At 32.4% G+C, this 24,608-nt stretch overlaps 1 protein-coding gene across 7 annotated transcripts in view; it reads left to right on the top strand.

Annotated features, from left to right (window-relative positions):
* Positions 1-3,925: 3,925 nt before the first annotated feature.
* LOC124369383 (vacuolar protein sorting-associated protein 35) overlaps positions 3,926-24,608 on the top strand; it is a 74,685-nt gene continuing 54,002 nt past the window's right edge. Inside the window, exons 1-2 of one of the 7 annotated variants that reach the window (XM_046827416.1) lie at positions 3,926-3,983; positions 14,716-14,913. In XM_046827416.1, coding sequence (XP_046683372.1) covers positions 14,721-14,913 — 193 coding nt within the window. In that variant the 5' untranslated portion in view covers positions 3,926-3,983; positions 14,716-14,720. The other 6 variants (XM_046827409.1, XM_046827403.1, XM_046827393.1 and 3 more) reach the window with 6 other exon arrangements.

Here is a 24,608-nt window from a genome sequence, read left to right as displayed (position 1 = left end):
TCTGCTTGGCTTCTTGTATACCGAACCCTTCCTTTCCCATATATTTGACAAGGTTGTCAATTGCTGCTTGTCTCATTTGTTTGTTTTTGTACCTAGGGCTAGCTAAATTCCATAAACATTCTGCATCACGGTACAGCTCAACAAACTTTAATGTTTCCTCTTCCGTCCACTTCATATTTGCTTGAAGTATTAACCTACACAAATAACACTACTCAAACACGTGTGCGTGAATTGACACGAACAATGCAACACGACATAGAACTCGATCTGCTGACTGTCAACATTGGGTGAGTAAACAGGAGAGTTGTTGGTAGAGTAAAAATTGTCGGTGGTAGGGGTCGGGCGAGTCTAATAAAGTGGTAGAGTGGCTGTCTCCCCGCCGAAACTACTCGAGACTCGCCTGCCAACTGGGTCTGACACTCGACTCGCCCGTCACTCGACTCGTCCAGTTGTTCACACTGGCCGAGTTTACGGTCGAGTACTAACTCGCCTTTCTACTCGACCTACTACTCGACTAATGTAAACCAGCTTAAGTAGGCACTTTTTAACCGAAGTAGGCATCTCGATCCTACTTAAGTAGAGTTTGCCTTGGTACTGGAAATATCTTAGACCTGAAATATATGACAAGGACTGGAAATATACGCTTTTTAATCGAAGTAAGTTTCCGAGACCTGTGTAATCTGAGATTTGTGTTTTCTTGATCGGGATGACAAGGTAGATTCAGCTGTGACGTTATGTATATAATTAATTAGAACCAGAAATGCTCCTACACGTGCTAAACATGACATAATAATTAATTAAGTTAAACTCTGATACTATTTACCATGAACTTAAACAATATGTACCTGATTTATGCCTATACTCACGTTTTAAAATGTTTAGAGGACTCCCATCATATTACATCATAATTGCTTTTACTAAGTAATATAAGGTTCTAAAGATTGCGTGCGAAGCCGCGGGTAACAGCTAGTGTTAAAATATAAGGCAGGGCCCTAGGCCCCACTCAGCTAAGTTCAGGTGTTTGACTGTACATTTGGATCATTGCGCTGCAATCATATTTCGATTTTATTCGATAATATAAAATGCAATGAAACATGTCACACTAACGACTACCTTATAAGTTAACTCGGCTTTGAACAAAACCAACACAGTGAGGTTAAAAAAAAGATATGAAATGTATTGGATATCTTTCTATGCATTATGGATCAGGAAAATTGCATGATAGTTAAACCAACGGCAATGTAAGACTGAAATCTTGAATACCAAACTAATTTAGGTGTAAGTTGATTGAACATTTCCTTAGTTGAATGAACGTTAATATGTAAACTTGAGTAATAACATTTGTAATAACTATGTATAAAATTTTGATTAAAAAACGATACCGATTTGATATAGAAATGCGAGAAGGATTATTTAGCTAAACCAAAAAGGTCAATTATTAAATCATTAAAAATTGCGATTCAAACAGTATACACATTGAAAGCTCTATTCTACTTTTATTTATACGACGAAAAACAGTGAAAAATACATGTCTGCCGAAAATAAAATATGTGTCTCTTAAAATCGTCCATAGAATTCTATTAGAATTCTAGTTTTAATGGGGGTTAGAACGGTAAATCAATAACATGTCTTCTTACAGGTAAATCTAACACGGTAAATCTTTTACAGTATGTCTTCTCTTTTAAATGTGAATGTTACAAAGGGTATACACGCATTGAACTCAAAGAAAGCACATTCTTTTTCTGCCGTGATTAGGTACGGGGAATTTTATAATTTTTCATAATAAACTGCACTTTTATATAATAATGTATATCTAATTCTCTTTGGTTATCCATAAACGCAATGCGCGTTTTACTTGGGCTTAAACACACTAAGGGACTACTTCATAAACCTCAAACGGAACACATCTGTCTTGCTAATACATTCTATGAATTGATCAGGTTCAGACTACAATTTAAATAGTTAATAAGAACAACACAACTAACTATTGTTAAGATTATCTTTTATGCATTATGTTCCTTGTTACTCATTTGTCCTATCATTAAAAAGTAGTTTTAAACGTAATTTTATGTATAGTATAAAGTAGATATAGAGTAGAAAACACTTCCAGGTATATTGTCTATGTGTTTACTCTTCATAATAGTTGCAGAGTACTCCTTCTTCAAGTTAAAAGTCGTGATAAAATCTGGTTTGTATTTAAAGAGGTCACGTTCTTTGTTAATGCTAGTTACAAATTTATTTCACTTTGTCATCTTGCGCATAAAGTTTGTATGTAATGTATTCAGAAACCATATGTTGCTCAAATCTACAACGGTTGTTATACTGTGTGTTTATTTGCCGGGGAATTGCTTACAAAAATATTAATGATTGAGTTATTGTTTTGTGATCGATTTTAAGGTTATGTTTGGTTTAAGGCATTGCTGTTAATCAAGACACCAAGAAGAAGAAATCAGGCATGGACAGGGCCCCATTACTATTTCTAGCGATTTGCAAATGAAAAGCCGATTTGCATCGGAACAAAATCATGACTCGGTTATGTGTGCCAAACCAAATCCAACACAGGCAACTTGTGCCCTTTGCTCTGGCAGTCATCCTGCTAACTACAGAGGGTGTCCTGTGTACAAAGACCTCCAAAAAAGGAATCCCCTCAACCTAGAGAAAAAAATACACCAACTTGGTAATGTTAGTCCAAATTCAACATGTGTCCAACCTCGTCTGCATAGTTTCTCAACAACTAGTTAGTGCACAATATATAACATCTGAAATGCGACAAACATGTCCAAGTACAGATACAAGCTCTACTGAAGTTACCGCAAACCACGCGACCCTTCAAAACTCTAGCAGTCAGTCCACTTTGGTTACAAAGTTGCGTAGTCTCCTTAATAAATGTGTATATATGATACAAATAAAGTCATTTTAATTTGAATTAATAAATTTGTAAACATGATAATGCGCAGTCAGAACTTATAGGCACTCTTGTAAACCTATTAAAACACCCATTTACAAATTAAATAATTAATGCGTTTCACAATTCAATTTCGTTTGTGCAATTCGACTTGATTAGACGTTAACAAGATACCAAACTCTGTCTAACTCAAATGAGAATTGATATTTTTCTAACTTCTGAAACACATTTTACTTCTAGAAGTTATTTAAATGTTCCAAACTTTATTTTATACTCTACAAATCATTTAAACGATAGAGGACACGGGGATCAGCTGTTCTAATCAGTAGAGACGTTAAAAATTATGAACTTTCAAAGTTACAACAGGAGTATATGCAGGCTTCCAGTATTATTGTTGAAACTGAACATGGATCTATTACGCTGTCAGTAGTGTATTGACCTTTTTCCTGCACCATTCGCAAAAATTACTTATTCTCAACTCTTAGGAGGAATTTCTTGGTAGGAGGTGATTACAAGCATAAATGTATTAATTGGGGTTCCATATTATCTACTCAACTGTCCATAAAACAAAAGAAAACAAAACAACTGTATAATTATTATGTGTAAATTGAGATTTGTATAGATGACGCTCTTTGTCCCTACTGATAAACACTTAGGAATGGTGTTGAGCTATGAATTGATAATACTAACTTATCGGGTATACATTGGAACGGTTCATATTATGTTTGAAAAGAAATGTTACCACATTTACCAATCCTTCCCTTAATCTAACGGATTATTACCGTCTCTTTGAGCAAATCTCTACATTATAAACAGTTGCAAGGATTAAGATTTGAAATTACAAACATAAGGTATATAGATTTAAATTATATAAAACAAAATGTTTCTTTATTTCAATTATTTATGGAATAAAAGTTTAAGTGTACAAATGTTGCTACTAACTTGTTTCAACATTTTTAAGACAAAATAGTGTGGTTTTATGGTACAAATATCAAGCTTGAATAGAAAAGCAAGAGAAGGAAAAAAACCAACACCAGCGGGTTCCTTGATGTCTGCTAGTATAATTACTGAGTACTAGGTGAGCTATTTTACTATTTATTTGGTATTGTGTTCGCGTTATGTCTGATGAATTTGATTAATTTTTATAGTTATTGGTGTTAATTGTTCTATTCTCAACATTATTATCTACGTTGTTTCGGTAACTATTGTATATAAGATTTCACTAATTCATCACAAGTAGTTTGTTAAAATAAAAGATATCAGACATTTTGAATATTTTTTAAACCTAGTGCTTACGTCTAGATTTGCAGACTATACCAATCTTTCTGTTCTTCTATCTAACCAGGTATTCCCTTAATACACGTAGACTAGCATAAATATTATGGTTCATTACCTGTTTTAATGTATTAAAACAATGTACAAAATTATAGATATGCATAACAGTGAAACAACATGACATATAAATAGACTCCATAATGAATATAAACATATCTTAAGGCCAGGAGACAAAGTAGGATGGCAACAAATTAACCAGTATAACAGTCATAGTCAAATTTTAATCTTCAAACATAATTGTACTTATAACCTTAATTAAAACAATGACTATATAACAAGAAAACAACATTATTACAACAAGATAATATTATAAAACATCTAAGACTATAGAGGGTTACAGTACAATAAGCGGCCACCAACACAGTTGGATTATGATTAGCCTATAGATTTTAAATATCGTTACTATCAAATATGGCATTTGACCTATAGACATTCATAAATAATCATTGCCAGCTTTCTTTATTTAGACTATTGAAGCTGACCACCTGTTGTTATTTCGTTTATGTAGGAGAAGGCTAGTAACAACAGGCACAATAGCGATGAATATGCTGATATTGGCTCAAAATAATTTTATAAACACTGAGCAATGTTTTGAATAGTTACAAGATAATGACCTTGCTCCTTTAAATCTGAATTGTCCAGTTTTTATTGACGAGATGAAAACTAGAACTAAAGGTGAAAATTACAAGAAAAGTAAGAAAAACGTGACGTATCTAAAAACGATCTTGAAAGGACTTTTTGAACATTCTAAATTTGGTCATTAATATAATGAAAAATCATGTACTGTTTTAGTTGAAATCAAACAAACTATGAATCAAACGTTTAATTATTAATAAATGTACTTTTGACGACATCAGTACCTGCAGAAATGTCATTTCAGATTGGCTGAAGTAATCGTAAGTACTACACTGCTCAAACGTTGTTTAACCCTTTGCACGCCAGCCTATTTTCCAAAAGTTCTACCCAGAAACGCCAAGGGCATTTTCAGCAGTTTTGCAAGCTTTCACAAAATGTATCATAACTTTTTTATTTTTTAACAGATATTGATGATTTCTTTACCATTATTTTGCTTATGAAATACCTTTGTTCCGTTGGTAAATTGTAGTTGCATAAATGTAGGTTAAACTTATAAAATAAAATAAAAATTTAGAAAAAAAAATTTAAATTTTCAAAAAAGATTTTTTTTAGCACAAATAAGTGGTTTCAAAAAACATTTACGCTGATTTACTGTTATATCCTAGTAAACTATATCTACCCCTTAACCTAATTCCAAAATTTCAAATGCCTACCTTATATAGAAGTCCAGTTGTGATTTTTTTCACTAAATGTGACACTGGCACAGTTTTTGTAAGTTGCATGGACGTTGTATGTAATGTTACACTATATTCACAAATCAATATTTGACACTATACTAAAATAAATCGGTACTTTGGGATTATACCGACCACACCAGTATGAAGAACACAAAAATATAAATTTATAGAAACAAACATGATAGAACGTTAACTTACAACGATTATCAATGTTAATGGGGTCAGATTCCGTTATATGCCCCCAACGCTTAAACTTTTTTTAATGAACTTAGAATGTTATAAAACGATGTAGTTGAGTAACAGAACTAACATTCCATCAATCAACAAGCATTTCCAGGTATTGTGATCGGTATTGTTGTTGCTGTTATCTTATCTTTCTCGAGAATCCCGATTACGGCAGGTCGCGTGACATCACATAATTATTTGTTTTTTGCACGGTACATAATTGCCTTTCCATTACAATTCAATTTATATTTCTTATCAGCCCATCTAGAATATGATATTTTACTGATAGGTACTATCTCGAGGGATGTTTTTCTTTCGTTGACATCAGCTCGGGCTTCGGCAGCACCTTTGGCCGGAGGCACTCGCATTTTGGGTGGCGGAGTGTGATCAAGTATAAAAACAAGTTTTGTGTGTTTTTTCCAATAAAGAGTTTAGTTTTTGTTTGGTAATGTTTGATTTTGTTGAATTTTTGTGTTTGGAGAAATGTAGGGGTAAAACACGGAAGTACAACAAAGCGACGCACCAGCTGAACGGGCGGCGAAACTCTGCAATCACGTTACCTACTAGACCGCTCGACTTTGACCTCTGTCTCAGGATGGGGAGGGGTTTGCGATAAGACAATTCCTGTTTTATATTGACGAAATATTGTTCTACGCTAATCTAGTAATCAATAGAGGCTAAATGTCAACTGTCTGAGGATGGGGAGGGGTTTGCGATAAGACAATTCCTGTTTTATATTGACGAAATATTGTTCTACACTAATCTAGTAATCAGTAGAAGCTAAATGTCAAATAACGAGTCATGTCTGGGTGTGGTCGGTATAATCCCAAAAGTACCAATAAATCTAATAAAAGGGGCATAATAAAAATGCCCTAGCAACAAAAGTAATGAGAGAAATACAAACGTAAACAACGCATAGCAACACGAACGTAACCTCACTCTCGACCAAACAATCCAACAGCTGCGAAGCTCAAATACGATCAAACCAACAGTCAATAGAGGAATAAACTACTTTGTGGTTTCAAAGCAACTAATCAACTATCGATTAGTCAAAATTTCGCGGCAATCAGATGAACTATAAGAAAATTACAGGCAAAAAACGTGACGTACCTATATTACGGCCATTGGCGATTTTCAGTTGAGTAGTCGACGGCCGTAATATAGGTACGTTGGCGTGCAAAGGGTTAAATATAGTTTAGTTTTTTATGCAATCTGAAACAAATACATTATTGTTTTACGTATAAAAGTATAGCTTCACCATAATACAATTTTAAAAGCATAAAACGTAATTCAGATCGCTCAAAATTAATTCAAAGGTAAAATTGTGTTTGGAAATATATTTAAAATTAAAATCATGTGTTTTGTTATTAACTAATGGCGGCATGAACATACGTGTCTTTCTTTCACAAGCAGTAACGTTTATCCTTAAAAATACATAAGGTAATTAAATGTTATTGTTTTGTTGTAATTGTATTTTAATTTGTAAATTACATTAATATTTATAATTTAATTTATAAGATTGTAAAAAAGCAAAACCATATTGTTCTTAGAAATATCTATTAAATATCTAGCAGGAAATGTCGATAGAAACCAAATGAATAGTGTAACAGATATACTAGTGTAAATTGTAATTCTCAAATGATAACTAACTCTTTTATTAAAATTCGGGTCTCAAAGTTGGTGATCTGTTGTATCGAGAGAGGCAGAGTCAACTTCGTTCTTTTGCTGCCACAGAAATTTGTTCAACACGATTTTATTTTCTTCCAATAACTTAGGCTAATTTGACCTGTCCTTTCTTCCTTAAGTATTGATATTTAATATTTTCATGCAGTCCCCAATGTCCAGGTTGAAGTTCGTTAACACAAAGCACTAACAGCACCACCAATTTTGTTGAATTATCATAATGTCCATTTTCTTTATAATACTTATGTAAAGACATTCACATTCAGATTTTAGACATTCTTCATTTAACTTTTACTTTATTTCTTCATTTTATGTTATGTCTTCAGTATCTATGAGTATGCTTTAATTGATTTTTTCCTCATATTTCTTGTTTTATTTGCTTTATAGTCTTCTGAGAAGTTTCCTTATTTCCTTTTCAATACAATTTCCTTTTAAATTGAGAGTTCACTTTATGGTTTAGTTATTGTAGGGTTGAGGTGTTTGTTAGTGTAGACAGCCATACAGAAACATGCTTACTAGTAGTACTGCAGTTCAGTAGGAGAGAGTAGTGGAGAAATTCAAACAATCTGAGATATTTTCTACCATATACTGATGAGGAGTGGATTTTGGAATACAGTCAATAAATGATATGCAGGTTTTTGGGTTGGTAGTATCAGTGATAGGTGGACGATACACATAAAACATTTTTTGATATTTTGGAGGTGTGTAAAGGTCAAACAAGTTCACATCTGTTACCGGTAGTTGTAGTTTAAGAGAGTATTTATCCATACTAGAGAGAACAATTATACCTGTTATTGCCCCCTCTTTTTCGTTTTCACCTATTACATCATATTGTCCAACGGCAACTTTCTGTACTTAATCCCTAAAGTCCAAAACTAGGGAACTGTTTCCATGATCTTCTACAGAGATTCTTTCACACTTTTACAATAAGAAATAGTAGATAGAGACAGAGTGGCCTCTTTCTCGCCGACATTGTTTCCTAGTGGGAGGCAGAAGAACTGATCATCATAATGACGTAATTTTCATAGTAAGTCAAAGTCTGTTTTTCTAATAATGTAGTTTCTTAGGTCACCTGAAAAAATAACTCTTCCAAAAAATAGTAGCCTCAGGGTACTACCAAATACCGAATTTTTACAGCATTCTGATAGTTTTTTATTCGTTACGGACTTTAGCTTATAATGGTAATGAGGTTAAACTATTTATACACTTTGATAGAACATGATGTACTGTACTGTCTGGAAAAACCTGGTTTTATATACAAAATGTTTTTTAACACTGGCAATGAAATATATATAGTCTTATTCAACATACCTGTTTTTTTTTAGTTGAAACCACAATAATGCTTATGATGTAAGTGACAATGGTTATACAGCCAAACTAATCAGTATGAAAGGAAATATAATTCCTGCTAATTTTGATGCGTAATGACTATGCTGAAATTCAGAACGTTGACAAGGATCAAAAGAGATTAACATAAAGATAATTCATGTAGATACCACAATTCATTTTTCTCATCTTCTCTATCATTTGCGAAATTCAAGTTAATCGACTTTCTAAAAAATATGTATAATATATGTTTCACAGAGGTTTTTAGTGTTGGTCTAATTTTATATTAAGTATTCACCTTGATTAACAGGATATTCTGGATGGGTAAGGCTGCCTCCTGTCAAGCTTCATGAGGAAAAGTTTAGGGCAGTAATCTTAGGCAATGTCCCTTTGGAAGAAAGAGAAGCCAGCTCTGAAGCAGCCTCTCCAGTCAAATCAGACAGGGGGTGGCACACTTTAAACCTAGGCTGGCAAGAACCTTTGACTCTTAGGGAACAAACCCACCAACTCCAACAGTCATCTCCCACAATAGACTAGACCTGTCGAATCACCCTTGTGCCCCAGAATCTCGGCATTTGCGGTTAGTGTTGTGCCGCTCCTTGACATCCATAAAGTTGCCCAGATTTAAGTGACACATCGGTTTTTGCTGTACTCAGTGTGCGTTCAACTTGGAAGTTACAAACCAACCAGAAGTGAACCCTCCTAGGGACTGTAGTGTACATACATTTATAGTGTTATAAATTACGATCTTCAATTTAGATAAAAACATCATTTTATAATTAAAACATACCAAAATTAAATTTGGTTGGTATAATACCTACCAAATAAGTACCTTTTATGAGTATCTTTGAAGTAGTTGTGAAATGTTTTGCACCTTCCCCCTCCCCATATTTATAATAATGTTCTGCCTTATGTTGAAGAATTGCAGTTTTTCGTTAAAAATTTCATACATTTTCATTTCAAAAGTAGACAAAAATTTAAATCCAACATTTCTTAATTTACTATCAAACTTAAAAATAGATCGTTGTTTTAATTGTTTTAAATGTTTAATATTTTCCTAAATATAATTTATTAGAGAGACACTGAATAATATGAATAGCAATATGATAACACATAAATGCCTCTATGACACAACAAACTCATTTAAGATTGCATGTATTCAAACATTGTATCTCTGTACATGTGTCAAGTAATGTTAATACTTAAATTGGATGACACATTAATTGTTTCAATCATTAAACCTTGATCACACATACTCCAATGTGGATGTGAACTTTGGCCTAACTGGTATTTTAGATTCAGATCAGTTCAAGTGGAACAGCTGTTTATGTTTAAACATGTTTATTCTTGAACTTTCAGATGTTTTTTGGGGTTAGTTTGGTTTATATTGTAACCTAAATGTGGAAAATAATTAAGAGCTGTATATTAAATAAAAGGTTGAAGTAGTTTGTATTTTTACATTGTGGTAACTAACATTGTCACATGATACATAGATATTTTATAGTAAAATTTTCTAGGAACTTTTCTAATAGAAGTAAGTACATGCTGTAAGTGTGATCTGAAGATTGAAGATGGTATTGTAATGGCAGTACAGATTTCCTAGAACATTTATGATTCGACCTTTCACCATTTAGCTTATCTTATCACAGCAGTCTAACTAGTCTCTCAGCTGCTATCCTCATGGCAATATGTCACAGTTCATTTACTATTTGAATGTGCGACACGATAACAGACCCACTTCTGGTAATATTAACATATTTTACTGTGTATGTATTTGCTTGTTTTACTGTAAAATTAAAGGATGTTATAGTAATCAAATGTAAATTGCCAAAGAATTCAAATTGTTTCTAAAATCCATTAATCTTTGAGCTTATTTGTTTTTGTACTTGTTAAGAGAATCATTTTAGTATTTTTATAACAAGTCTTCTCATTGAAATACTAATGTTCAGCAAATGAACAGACCAAAATAACAAGTTAGGTATTTTCTAAGAGGTTTCAATGGATTTTATAGTAAAATTGTTATATGCTAGTACAAAGTCAATACATTTATAACCTAAATCTGTGCTCCATTCTATTTACAAGTAATTACACACCAGAAGCCATATCAAAATGTTACTGAAGTGATGTCCCAATGTGTTAGAAAAGATAATTATTTAAGTTTAAATTTATGTCAAGACACTTGAAAATGTACAATTTCGTTGACCCCAGACTCTGGAGGTTAACACATTTCCTATGATCCAGTTTTTTTTATTTCACAGACAAGTGACCAATTGTAATTATATGATGTACATTAAGGAGGTGGGCATAATGCCCCTTTTATAAAAGTTGTTTTATTTTGACGAAGTTTTTATAAAACATATTTTAATTTCTCTTTTTTGTAAAACCAACTGAAATTTTTTAACCCCCTTTACATTGGTGGTAGGGGTTAAAAACCTTGTAACAAAACATGATAAGATACCATTGTAATGAAAATATACCAAAATGCAAGCACTGAAAAAATTCAACCCTCAAATTATTTGCTAAGCCACATGATAAGTGGTGTGGGTGAGGTGCAAGTACTAGTATTAATTTCACAAAAACGAAACTGTACAAATATGTAAGTTTTAAGAAGAGTTAATTAAATCTCATTGTTGACAACGTCCAAAGGTCCTCCTTCGGGGGGGGGGGGGGAAGTACTATTACACTCCTTTTATAAAAGTTATAAAATTTTGACAAACAGTTTTCAAAACTAGTGTTTTAGTGTCTATTTTCTAGAAAAATCATCTCCCCAATTTAAATTAAGAGCGTGAGAGAACCCTGCCATACTTATTGAAGCCTACAACTTTATTTGAAATACATGCACAGTTTCACCAACGAAAAAGTAAATGAATAGAGTTTAGTGGGTTTTTCTTCTTAAACAGGAAGTTAAAGGCTACATTACAAAGAGTTTGAATCCTACCATACTTACAGATTCAGTGAAATACAACTAATTAAAAATGGGGGGGGTCATTGTATTTCCAAAGGGAAGTTTTTTTTATTATAGTCAACTCAGACTTTTAACCTCTTCCATGCTTACTTATTTGTACATATTCATTTCAATGGAACAATTAAAAGAATCTGTAATCCCACACACCCTACCATGTTTGTTTCTAGAAAGTGAACATTAAAACACATGTTAGAAAAAATTGGTCCAAATTGAACATGTTTTATAAAATGGGAGTAGTAGCACCTCTCCAATTTAATGACCTCTTCTGTGCTTTTAGTATCTAGGGGCCACTACAATTTATTTTTGAAATGCTCTCAAACTCAAGGTATCCAGTACATATGTTTACTATTGTAAGATTTTTGAGTTCTACTATTAGTTTAAATTATGTACTCAATTTGAGAGATTTGGTTTATTTATGTAAATATCAGTAATATACGGGTTTCATTTATTTTCTGACGGCATTGAGAATGATTTAGTTTTAGCATACTGTACTCATACTATTAAGTCCTACTTAGTGGATAATATCGCAATTAAAAATTATCAAATTCACTAACTTTATTCAAAGAAAAGATTTATAAAAAAGTTGGTAGATTTTTTTACTACTGATATATTATTTATGGTTGGATTTACATGTACTCAATATCCTGAAAACCAGTTGTGATACAAAAATGATCCAAGCATTCCCTTTTTGAGTTTTTATCTAGGTTTATAAATAATAGAGTTGTGAATGTTTCTAAAGTTGAATGGCTGTCATATTGAAACGAAATGGTGTACCAAGCTGGCTAACGGAAATAGCCCAGATATTTATAAAGATTAATTTTTGTACCAAGTTAAAACTCTTTTCAGCATTGCTATTGCAAATTCGTGGTGATACAAAAATTCTTATGGAATTTACATGTGATCAATATCTCGAAAACAATTTGAAATAACACAACATGTGTTATTTACAGATTGTTTGGTTAATTTTATAAACATTTCAAAACTATTTTTGTTTTTTTTTAAGTTTGAATGGTTGCCATATTGAAATAGAATGCCATGCATACCAGGCTGGTTAACAAACTTAGCAACGTATTTATAAAAAAATGTTCTATGTCAAAATTTCTATTGTTTTAGGACAGTTATCATTTATACAAGTTGCATTACATAGCATATATGCCTACTTTTGGAACAGGGGAGACAGGATGGTTTTGAGCTCTAGAGGTGATGTTTGATGAAGTTATGTAGAAATTTTCCTACCATGAGGACAATTGCAATAGGCTAATTTTGTAATCACAATCTACCTGAATTGTTAATATGTATATTTTTGCACAAAGCTATAACAGCATTAATAGGATAAAATGTATCAAATAAGCAGAGAACTTACTCATTTTAGAGTCGCCCAGGTGCAATGAAGGTTTATCTAGTGGAGTCACAAGTAGGTAGACAGTAGTGATAATGTTATCTTACAAGTGAGCTAACTATAAGAATCAACATTTCACTTCCAACTCCTAGAGTAGGTTGTAATGTCTGCAATGGAATATGCTCACATGTTTACAACAGGTTTGTAATTTTATTGAACTGTTAGCCTCACGTTTACTTGCTTTTTGTGTGTTCTGTTAACAGTTTTACTTCTATTGATATGGTTTTAAATAATTGCAATTTGTAGTAAATGGTTTTGAATTAAATATATGAATTTAATGTTGATCAATTTGAGAATCTTAGCTAACATTATTTACCTTACAAATTGATTCCCTCTGAACACTTAAAGAAGTTAACATAATTTTGTTATAACATCCAATGTAATTCAAAATTTATTTATTTAGTTAACTCAGCAGATAAAATTAGCTTTTTGTTTGGGTAATTTGTTTTTTGAAGACAACACTAAAAGAAATGATACATGATGTTATCTTTAAGGATTTAAATTTTTTACCTGCATACATTTGGGAGAATTCTGTTCAAAATTCAGACTAAGTGAAATTCAACTTTTATCTGGCTCTTTACAGATAGGTTTTTGCTAACTGTATTTTTGTATTTGTATTTTGAATGGGTGTTGTTTCACAATGTTGCCCAATGCTTTTTTTAACTGTACAGTTTCCCTATTTTAGGCTTGTTTATTATATTTATAAATATAAACCTAAGTCGAAGATAGTTTTTATTCTTGGTGTGAACAAGAATTTAGTAGGTATAAGCCTAGTTCTGGAGGAGTTTCAAAGGAATATCTTGTTTCAGTTATTTTGTGTGTTTGCCTATTTATTTGCATGTACTGTATAAGTATTACATTGTATAATGAAGTTTTTTTCTAAATAAATGTGTTATTTTATTGATTTTTCAGTAAATCTGGCATTTTGGCAGAATTCAGGTACAATATGTGTCACATTACTGAGATATTACGGTATTTTAACATTTTCACATTGGTGTTATGGGTATCCTTGTCGACAGTAATAAAGAGTGCAAACTAAACAAATTTATAAACAGACTGAACACAAATATATGATATTTTCAAGTAGATTACCAATACATATGATAAAGTTACTTTGTCGATCGATTGGCGAGAGATTCGTTACATTTTGACAGGTGCTTTGATACATCGAATGTACATCATCCTTGCAACTAGGTTGCACTGTAACCCTGCAACATGGTTAACACAGCTCTCGCTATACCTTGTTCTACGTTTCCTATGACACACACACACACACACACACACGCACACACACAATTAATCTAAGTTTTCAGAAACCCTGAGTTTACACACACACTCACACATATATATGTGTATATATATATATATATATATATATATATATATATATGTATATATAATATTCTTAACAATTTTTCTGTTTGTTTATAATTGTTTTCAAAATTTGTTATGTAGAAATTGGCTAGTAATCTGGCAGATGATTTAATTTCTTTCTGTAGTAGTTTGCTTTCATTGATGGAGCAACACTCAAACTATTGTAAGCATGATAAATTGTCTGTGGTAGTTTCAATGACGCCCCGATCTCCCGAAGACGAGCAGGAAAAGCTGCTGGAGGAGGCTCTGGCCATCGTCAGAGTCCAAGCATTCCAGATGAAGAGATGCCTCGATAAGGTGAAGCTCATGGATGGATTGAAACATGCGTCCACTATGTTGGGAGAACTTCGCACATCACTGCTCTCACCCAAGAGCTACTACGAACTTTGTATCCTCTTAAACTTAGAATTTACCTTTGACTTCAATATTTGTGTTACTTTATACAATGTATTGTGTAACCTTAATGTGGTTTTTAAAAATGCTCTGGAAATTTAACTCAATGACAATCCAAAATATAAGGTGAAAACTCTTCATACACCTGTTTCAACTTAATTGTTATTACCATAGTGCTAATTACAATAATTCCAAACATACCAAATTAAATGTACCATAGCAATCATAATCTTATACGTATAACTTTTCAGCATAGAATGGAAAATAATGTGGCCAAAAGATTTACGTATATATTATATGTAAAAAGTTTAATATTACATGAGATTTTGTTCAAAATTGTTTTTACACAAAACGGGTGGAACTATGGTTTGAGAATATATTTCTCCTGCAATTTTAATAGTAATAAATATTTGTTAATAACTAAATAGTAACTGGAATTTATATGGAATAAGAGGGGTAGACTTATCTTCTTTTTTTTAATAGAATAGATTTGTATTGTGTAACCAAAGGCAGTACAATAGTTCTTAATTAATAGTAATAGATTTTACAAGTTAACTTGAAAGTCATAACTTTCAAAGACAGAGTAAAATTAAAGGGCAAAGTTAAATTTAAAGAAATCCTGAATAGAATAAAGTTCTTTTTCAATCAAAGTTCTCCTTACAATCATTCTAAAACTGTTTGATGGCAGTCCGCTTGACTCTTGACGGTCTGGACAGTAGGTGGTTGAAGAGCTGGATGCCAATCTGGTCAGAATCAGAAGATTGAGTTTTCAAGAGACTGTAGCGACCAGTGTCCAGATCTTGTCGTCTTCGAGTGTTGTAGCTTCTGATAGGAAGGGCATCCAGTTGATCCTTTACATTGACCAGAAGAGTTAGTATTTATAAGGAGGATATAGTCAGGGTAGCAACATTCTTGAAGTAGTCTGCATGAGTCTCCCTGTAACCCAACCCATAGATTATATGGATGGCAGTCTTATACATCTTGAATATAGTTTCAAGATGAGGAGATTATCCCCATGTGAGTACACAGTGTAGGAAATTCGGCTGAAGAAACATGTGAATTAAACCATTCTCAAGACGTTGTAAGTGGTAGAAGATGATAAGCTACGAAGAAGAAAGTTTGTGATAGAAAGTTTCTTGGCTAGTTCTGAAATATGGCTCCTCTAAGATAGTTTGTGTCAATGCAAACTCCCAGGAAATTTATCAACAATCGCAGCCAGATTAAACATCAGGTTTTGGATCTTGTCACAGTTTAGTTTAAGGCCATTATTAATACACTAGTATTTACCAGACTCGAAAGATATTCCTCTTAATCATAGAGACATTACAAAGAACTCAAATCTATAAAGAAGAGGAATCCTTCCTATCGAGTAAAGTTAAGCCTGCTCATCCTATCTTATCTAAATTCTTATGTCAAAACCTAGCTTTTTGCTCCAGTTAATATGCAGAGTAGACAATAGACAATAGACAACAGTCTTTATTCATGTTTGCATATTCTGTACATTGGATAGTGTCAGTTGATTGAAATAGATAATTAATTATTAAAATTGTAAAACTATATAAAAAACACATTAAGATAAAATACTAAAATATTATATTATATTAAAATAAATTACTAAATAGAACTGACAACAAAGTTCCTCTAAGGAATACAATGCCTTAGCAACAATATAGTCAAAACTTTTCTAAATCTCTTTTTTATCTTGTATGTCAGTAATGCTTTTTAGGGATGTTTCAAAAAATTTACTCCTGGGTACGTGGTCTTTTTCTTAAAAACTTTTAGTTTGTGTCAAGGTAAAACTATATAATTTTTATTTCTTGTATTGTATAGATGTGGCTTATCATATAATTTGAAACAATTGTGTTGTTGTTTAACATAAAAAATACTTTCTAAAATATATAGGCCGTAAAGTGTTAAAATTTGGAGATTTGAAAAATGTTGTTTTAGAGAGTTGTCCAGTTTTAAATTTAACATTATTCTTGTGGCTTTTTTGTAAAATGAGAATCCTATTAAGATTTTAATACGAAGTAGCTCCATAGACACATACACCATCAGAGATATGAAATTGAATCTAAATACTTATATCTCCTATATATACAGCCGCATTTGTAACTCACTGATAGGGTATACGAAATTCTAACACACTTCTAGAAGTGCTAGAAACACGAAATTTTGCACCCACGTAGCTTTTACCTTCAAACCTCCGGGAAAAGTCTGAAAACCGGATTTTTTTACTTTTAAACCCCTCAAAAAAATTCGCGAAGTTGCCATTTTTTGCCCTTGCAGGCTTTTCTTTGAAGCCCGATAGCGGGCGAACCGTTAGAGCTAGCTCGGATCTGAGACAAAATCGTTAGTCGGGAATGAAGTGATCTACTAAAAAGGTCTATTGGATTTTTGCTCTATCTCTATTGGTTTGGCCGCAAAACGCAATTATGTGTAAAATTTTCACAATTTTCACTTAATCATTTACCTTCCAGGCTCGATAGTGGCCGAACCGTTGGTCGCAGCTCAAAACAAATTTTCAATGGGATTTAGGAAACAGCGCGATCTACAGTGGTAATTTAAATTTTGTTTACACTAATTAATTCACCATAGCTGGCCAGTGCAGTCTTTTCTCCCAAGCTCTTTACTGCCTAAACCAGAGGTTGTAGATAAAATCCGACAGTAGAATCCTGCTTCAATTTTAAATTTCATACACGAAAGGTCCAGTCACTTTTTGTTGTAATTCCAACGGTTAAGCCACAAAACGCCCTCAAACTCAAAAGTTTGGTAAAAATTAAACACTGTACTTTCCACTTCCTGGCAAACACAATCTCGGACTTCAGAATCACCCAATTCTTACTCTCGTAAATTTGCTATGACGTCACTTAATTTTTGGACGAAAAACATTGATTATTTTGATATATCACACATCATTTGGCTGAGCGTTAGCGAAGCTTTACAACCCACGAGAAATGACACAGTAGGGAAGACGTAACTTGAAAACCTCATGTCCGAATTTACCCAATAACCAAATCACTCCTATCCCCGAATATTAAGCACTCAGTTTGGGGGCCTGGGGGCGTAGCCCCCAGCGAGCCGAAGGCGAGTATGAGCATATAACATAGTTTTCACAACAGGTATGTCACAAAAATATGACAGTGTCTTAGAGTATATAGCCTTGAATTAATTTCATATATTATTTGGTCAATATTTTTATCCCAGCTAAGGTTAACATCGAGGTTTAAACCCAAAAATTTGGTATTCTTTAGTTGCTCAATACTATTGTTATCTATGAAAATATGAGGTTGAAGTTTATTTCTATTTTTGTGAAAAGCACATTAAGATTGTTTTTTCTATGTTCAATATTAAATCATTGTCCAAAAACTACTTTTGAATACTTCACAATTGCTTAAAAGCAGCTGCTTCAAGTTCATGTTGAGTCTTTGCTGATACTATGAGGTTTGAGTCATCAGCATAAAGACAGAGCTGACTTTTAATTAAATCAATAGTGATTTTGTTTTGTTACCATTTACCAAACCATGTAAGAAAATCTGGCCATTAGGAGCAGTGAACTATAAAAACCATCCTTAGCCATGATGAAACATTTAAAAATATAAATATACATATATGCTTATCGAGGACATAGTTATACCACTAAACAAATTATGAGATACTTAAGATTAGCGTATGTTTGTTAACTGCTAAGTAGATGTTTGCATAGACGCAACAGATTTGCAATGATGCATGAACATAGACATAGAAATTACAAACTATAAGTAAATCCTAATAATATTATAAATGCGAAAGTGCCTTTGTTTATTTGCTTTCAAGCATAAACTATTCAACCAATTGTACTGAAAATTTACATTTACAAACATTTACAGTCCCAGGTATAGGCAAATTCTTACTCTGAAAATCCCTCTGGGCTAAGCCCCACTGGTCTCTAAAGTAGCACAAAATTCCATCTTTGTCTCTAAAGTTAAGAAATATTCATTAAAAGATCCTGTCAAGTGTAATCAACCGTTCTAGTAATAAACGCTCCTTTGTTTAAATAGGTCAGTTACCTTCTGTATTTGATCGAGTGGAGACGTATTGTACATGTACAGTAGTATTCTCTTCTTGAGTGAATGTATGTGTATTGTGTTGTTGCATGTTTGCTGCTGTCGAATTCATTTTCGTTATGAGTGCTAAACATAAGCATACTTTTGTGACAACTGCTGAAAGCTCTAGAGCATACAGACAAAGGTGAATCAGTTCAAAGTATTTGTAGGGAACTTTGAGTCGGTAAAAGCGAGGGTAAAATCAGACAATGAGGATGAAATAAGTTACATAGAAGGGTTGGTAGCCTTGTAAATGGCGGCAACTTATATTGAGCAACAGGCGACTTCAACGACAGTCAACGTCATGTTTTTTAGGAAGTGGTGTGAATATGTAAGGAAGAAAGCCATTCAAGAAAAAGTGCATTGAACAATTACCGATTTCTTTTAAACACTTTTATACAGTTTAAACATTTACTTTTATAATATACAAACATACTGTAAATTTTTGTTTGTAAATTTTTAGTTTAGTTAGGTTTTATTTTTGTTATTTTGTGTGTGATAAGATAAATAAAAACTTTGGAATAGAGTGAATAGAGCCATGGTATTGAGAATCGTCGATACCACTAAGAATTAAGGTATCAAGTCTGATAACTCCAATCAATCTGAAAACAATCCATACCTAGTTTCAATGAATTGTCTTATTCCGTCAGAACCGAGGTCACTTTGATCTACCATGATTACAAATCTATATTAAAATTACATTCATTAAATAATAAACTTCACTGGTATGTCACTAGCAGCTTGCTTTTAGGTGGTACCAAAGGCTTCAAAATTAAACTAAAGAAATGGGGAATAATGTGAGCTAGGTCTACTTACTTATGTAGTTACCATATTTCCCAATAAGAAACAGTGCTTGTCTAGCCTGAAAGGCAGGGAAGTAGTTTAATTTTTGAACTAATTTTAACATATTACAATGAATGGGTATGGCCATTTGAGCTGTAGCACTGTAATAGGGGCGGGCCTCACTCGTGGCCGCCTGACCAGTAACAACATTCTTTGAAACAAAATGTCCAACCTGTACAGCTATGATAATACGGATTGCGTTCTTAGCCACCTGACCACTCTGACATTCTCTGTTATTGCCATCCGAGTCCTAAGGGTTAATGATAAAGGCATGTGCACTATGAATGGTGTAATGGTCTGAACAGTAAGGTAAGGTATTTGATTGAAATTGAGCCATCTGGGATCAACTCATAAAATCCCTACTTCAAATTTTGTGAATATTAATTGATTTATTAATTAATATTAATTTTACAAATTACTTTTCTGTAGAAAGCTCTCACAATTATAGTGTTGTTGACAAGTTATTGGCACTATCCTCTTGTTTTAACCCTTATAACGTCAGTATATCTTTTCACGACTTCCAGCAAACGGCACAATATATTAAAAAAAAAAAATATTAAATGTGTAAAGTTCATTTTTATTTTTACTTTATATAATTATGGTAAGTATAAAAAAGTAAAAATTTTAAAATTATAAAGTCACTGTACTCAGGATCGTCAATGTTACGAGACATGTTATTTATCACTAATAATGAACACGGTACTTTGGAATTATACCGACCACACCCAGACATGAATCGTTATTTGACATTTTGCTTCTACTGATTACTAGATTAGCGTAGAACAATATTTCGTCAATATAAAACAGGAATTGTCTTATCGCAAACCCCTCCCCATCCTCAGACAGAGGTCAAAGTCGAGCGGTCTAGTAGATAACGTGATTGCAGAGTCTCGCCGCCCGTTCAGATGATGCGTCGCTTTGTTGTACTTCCGTGTTTTACCTCTACATTTCTCCAAACACAAAAATTCAATAAAAACAAACATGATCAAACTAAAACTAAACTCTTTATTGAAAAAACACACTTGTTTTTATTCTTGATCATACTCCGCCACCCAAAATGCGAGTGCCATGCCTTCTCGCTGATGTCAACGAAAGAAAAACATCCCTCGAGATAGTACCTATCAGTAAAATATCAAATTCTAGAGGATCTGATCAGAAATATAAATTGAATTGTAATGGAAAGGCAATTATGTACCGCGCAAATCATGTGATGCCGCGTGGCCTGTCGTAATCGGGATTCTCAGAATCAGAATCAGAATCAGAAACATCTTTATTCATATTAATACACATGGTGTACATAAGAATGGTGTCAATCCAATATAATAATAACATTATTAACATTAACATCATTGTTAACAATAGTAACAGGTCACAATTCATTATATAATACAATAGTTTCATACTAAAATTATTAAAATTACAAATGAAAATTTAAAAATTAAAGTTAAAGAAACAAAAATGTAATAAAACTGTTTTTATCCATGTTTTCCACTATGGATTTCAAAAAATTCAGAAAACGAATACAGGGGGAAGGTTAGTTAAATATATTTTTAGTTTAACATTGAATAAATTATTATTTTCCAGTAAATTTTATGTAGTTTGGCAACAAGTTGAAGAATTTGGCTCCCATGTATTTTGGTTTTTTTTACAAAAAAATTCCAAATTATGTCGGATGACTGCCATATTATTTCTATTTCTTGTATTATATGAGTGGTTTTTACCCACATTTTTCAATATCATTTATTCGATTTTTCACTGACAGTATAGTGTCATATATGTATGCACTATAGACAGTCATGATTTCTAATTGAGGAAAGTGGTTTTTTTACGGATTCATTCCATTGTAAGCCGAGCATAATACGAATTGCCTTTTTTTTGTACAGTTAGGATTGAATTTAAATTTCTAATTGAAGTTGATCCATATAGGGCAATACCAAAAACAATATGTGAATGAATATGAGAAAAGTATACTGACTTCAAAGTATTGTTTGTAACATAATTTTTGATATTCTTCGAAGAGCATAAAGACCAGAACCCATTTTTGAAAGTACACTGTCTATGTGTTTATTCCATGACAATGAGCTATCCAATGTTAATCCCAGAAATTTTACCTCCTCGACTTTTGCTATAGAAATTTGATCCATTCGTATGCTAGGATTAATTTTGTTTCTACACCGGTTAGTATTAAATTCAATATAGTTTGTTTTGGTTGGATTTAGAATTAAATTATTTTCTTGGAAAAATTGATTTAAATTGGATAGACTAAGGAACGCATCCATTTCAATGTCATACTTAGTTGGTGCGCTTATTCGCAGAGTGGCATCATCAGCATACAAAACATAATTTTTCCAATTCAGGAAGACCTTTTAGGTAGCAGAGAAATAGCAGAGGTCCCAATATGGAACCTTGAGGAACCCCAAAAATGGTTTGTTTTAAATTTGATTTGTAGTTGATACTAAATATTATTTTAGTGTTTTGGTGAGCTATTTCTACAAATTGTTGCCTATTTTGTAAGTATGATTTAAACCAATTGTATTCATTTTCTTTAATACCTAGTAATGCTAATTTAGACAGTAATGTGGTGTGACAAACACTATCAAAAGCCTTATGTAAGTCCATGAACACTCCTATCACTTTATCTCCTCTATCAATTAGAATCAATCACGCCTTCTAGAAACTCAGTGGCAGCTGTGACAAACAGATTTTCCTTTTTCTGAAGCCGTGTTTGTATGTTATCAATTAAATCATTTTCTTCTAGATAACTGATCAACTGATCAGCCATTGCCCCGCTCAAATATTTTTGATATATAACTGGTAGCAAAGCAAGTGGCCGATAATTTGCAGCATCCATCTGATCGCCTTTTTTGGAAAAGAGGTTTAATTTTTGTTATTTTAAGTTTTTCTGGAAAAATTCCAGGATAATAAGGAAGAATTAACTATATGAAGCAAGGGATCAATTAGAAATTCCATTACACTTTTAATTACAGGTACTGGTATGTCATCATATCCAGTGCTATAACTGTTATTTAAAACTGCTAATAATTTTACCATATCCTTTTCTATCAAGTAATCTACATTTGAACTGATTTGTATATTCTTGTATATTAAAGCTTGAAGTGGTTAAATTAATGTTTAAATTTACTTTGTCCCTAATTATGTTAATATAATACTCATTAAAAACTTCACAAACTTTTTTAGGATGTGTTATTGTAATATTGTTGTGCCTTAGTTGTATGTTTTTTTATGTTTAATTTAGGCTGACCAATTTCGGAATTAATAATTTTCCAGGTATCCCTTTGACAATTTTTGGATTTTTTAATTTTTGTATCATAGTAACTTTGTTTTTCTTGTATAATTTTCTTTTTAAAAAGGTTGTATTTATGTTTGATGAGCTCAATATTTCTTTGTGATTTATTTGTTCTGGCCAGATTACTTTCATGGATTAAATTCCTTTTTTCTATTTTTAAATCTTCATTAAAACCAGGGTTTTTTTATCTAAGTGTTTACGAACTTTTACTATTGGAAAAAAAAAAAGTATTAAAATATTGTAAAAATATACAAATAAATATGTCATATTTAAAATAATCATTAGCTGTATATAGTTGTAACCATTTCTCTAAGCTTAATGCTTGTTTAAAAATTTTTCATATTTTCATCAGAGAAAATCCTGGAGTATTTGAATTCATAGTTTGGTGGCTTTTTTGTTATACTAAAGGTATGATCGTATACCCTAATGAGCTGACCATCGTGATCCGACAACAACGTATTCAAGACTCGACTTGTATCTGTGATTGTTTAAAATTTGTTAATACATTGTCAATAGCTGATTGTGTATTTCTGGTGATCCTAGTGGGAAAGTCAACCAAGTATTTCATATCATACTGTTTTAGAATTTGCTCCAATTTTTTCGAGAATTATTTTTTTCTAAGGTATTGATATTAATGTCTCCAGATATTATTATGTATTTATACTTATTAATTAGGATGCTTAAGAGGTAGTTCAACTTTTCCCATAAATATATCTATATTTTCACTGATTGGAGACCTATAAATTCCCCCCAACAATATTTTTATTTTTCCAAACTGAATTTCAACCAGACACAATTCAAAGATTTGATCATTTAAAAGGGATTTAATAGCCGGAAACATAATTTTTTTTACCTTCATAATGTTTTTTGCTAAAATAATTACACCTCCTCCCGTCATACTATCTCTAGAATAGTGAGCATAAATGTTATAGGTTAAGGACATTAAGTCTGTTAATTTCATCTATTTTCATTTTGTGTTCTGTAATAACTAATATGTCTGGTTTTATTTCGTCAATTGTAATTTCTAATGAATCAATTTTGGGAATTAAAGAATTTATGTTTTGGTGAAATATTGTTATACCAATAGGAGTGTTCTCAACATTATTCATTACCCTAGTAACATCCCTAGTATTGAAATTATCATTAAATTGAAGCATTGTGCACAATGCTTTCACAGATTTCTACATATGGATCCTCCATACATATGGGCTCCACCATTACTAGAACTAATTTTTAAGCTAACAGTTTTGACATGGTCTTGAAAGTTAACTTCATTGTTTACATGGCTTAATGGTGTTCCTCTAAAAAAAGATTTTGGGCTGGAGGGTGAAGGATGTGCTTGAGTCCGTTTGTTTGCATCCACAGCTGGACTTTTCTGATTTTTTGTGGCTTCAGCATAGCTGTCCTCCCTGGCATTGTTTTGGCTTGTGTTTGGCCGCAAAGATCACTAGCCGATTT

Source organism: Homalodisca vitripennis, chromosome 1 (assembly GCF_021130785.1).
Source record: "Homalodisca vitripennis isolate AUS2020 chromosome 1, UT_GWSS_2.1, whole genome shotgun sequence".
NCBI lineage: Eukaryota > Metazoa > Arthropoda > Insecta > Hemiptera > Cicadellidae > Homalodisca > Homalodisca vitripennis.
This window is presented reverse-complemented; position numbering and strand designations above follow the sequence as displayed.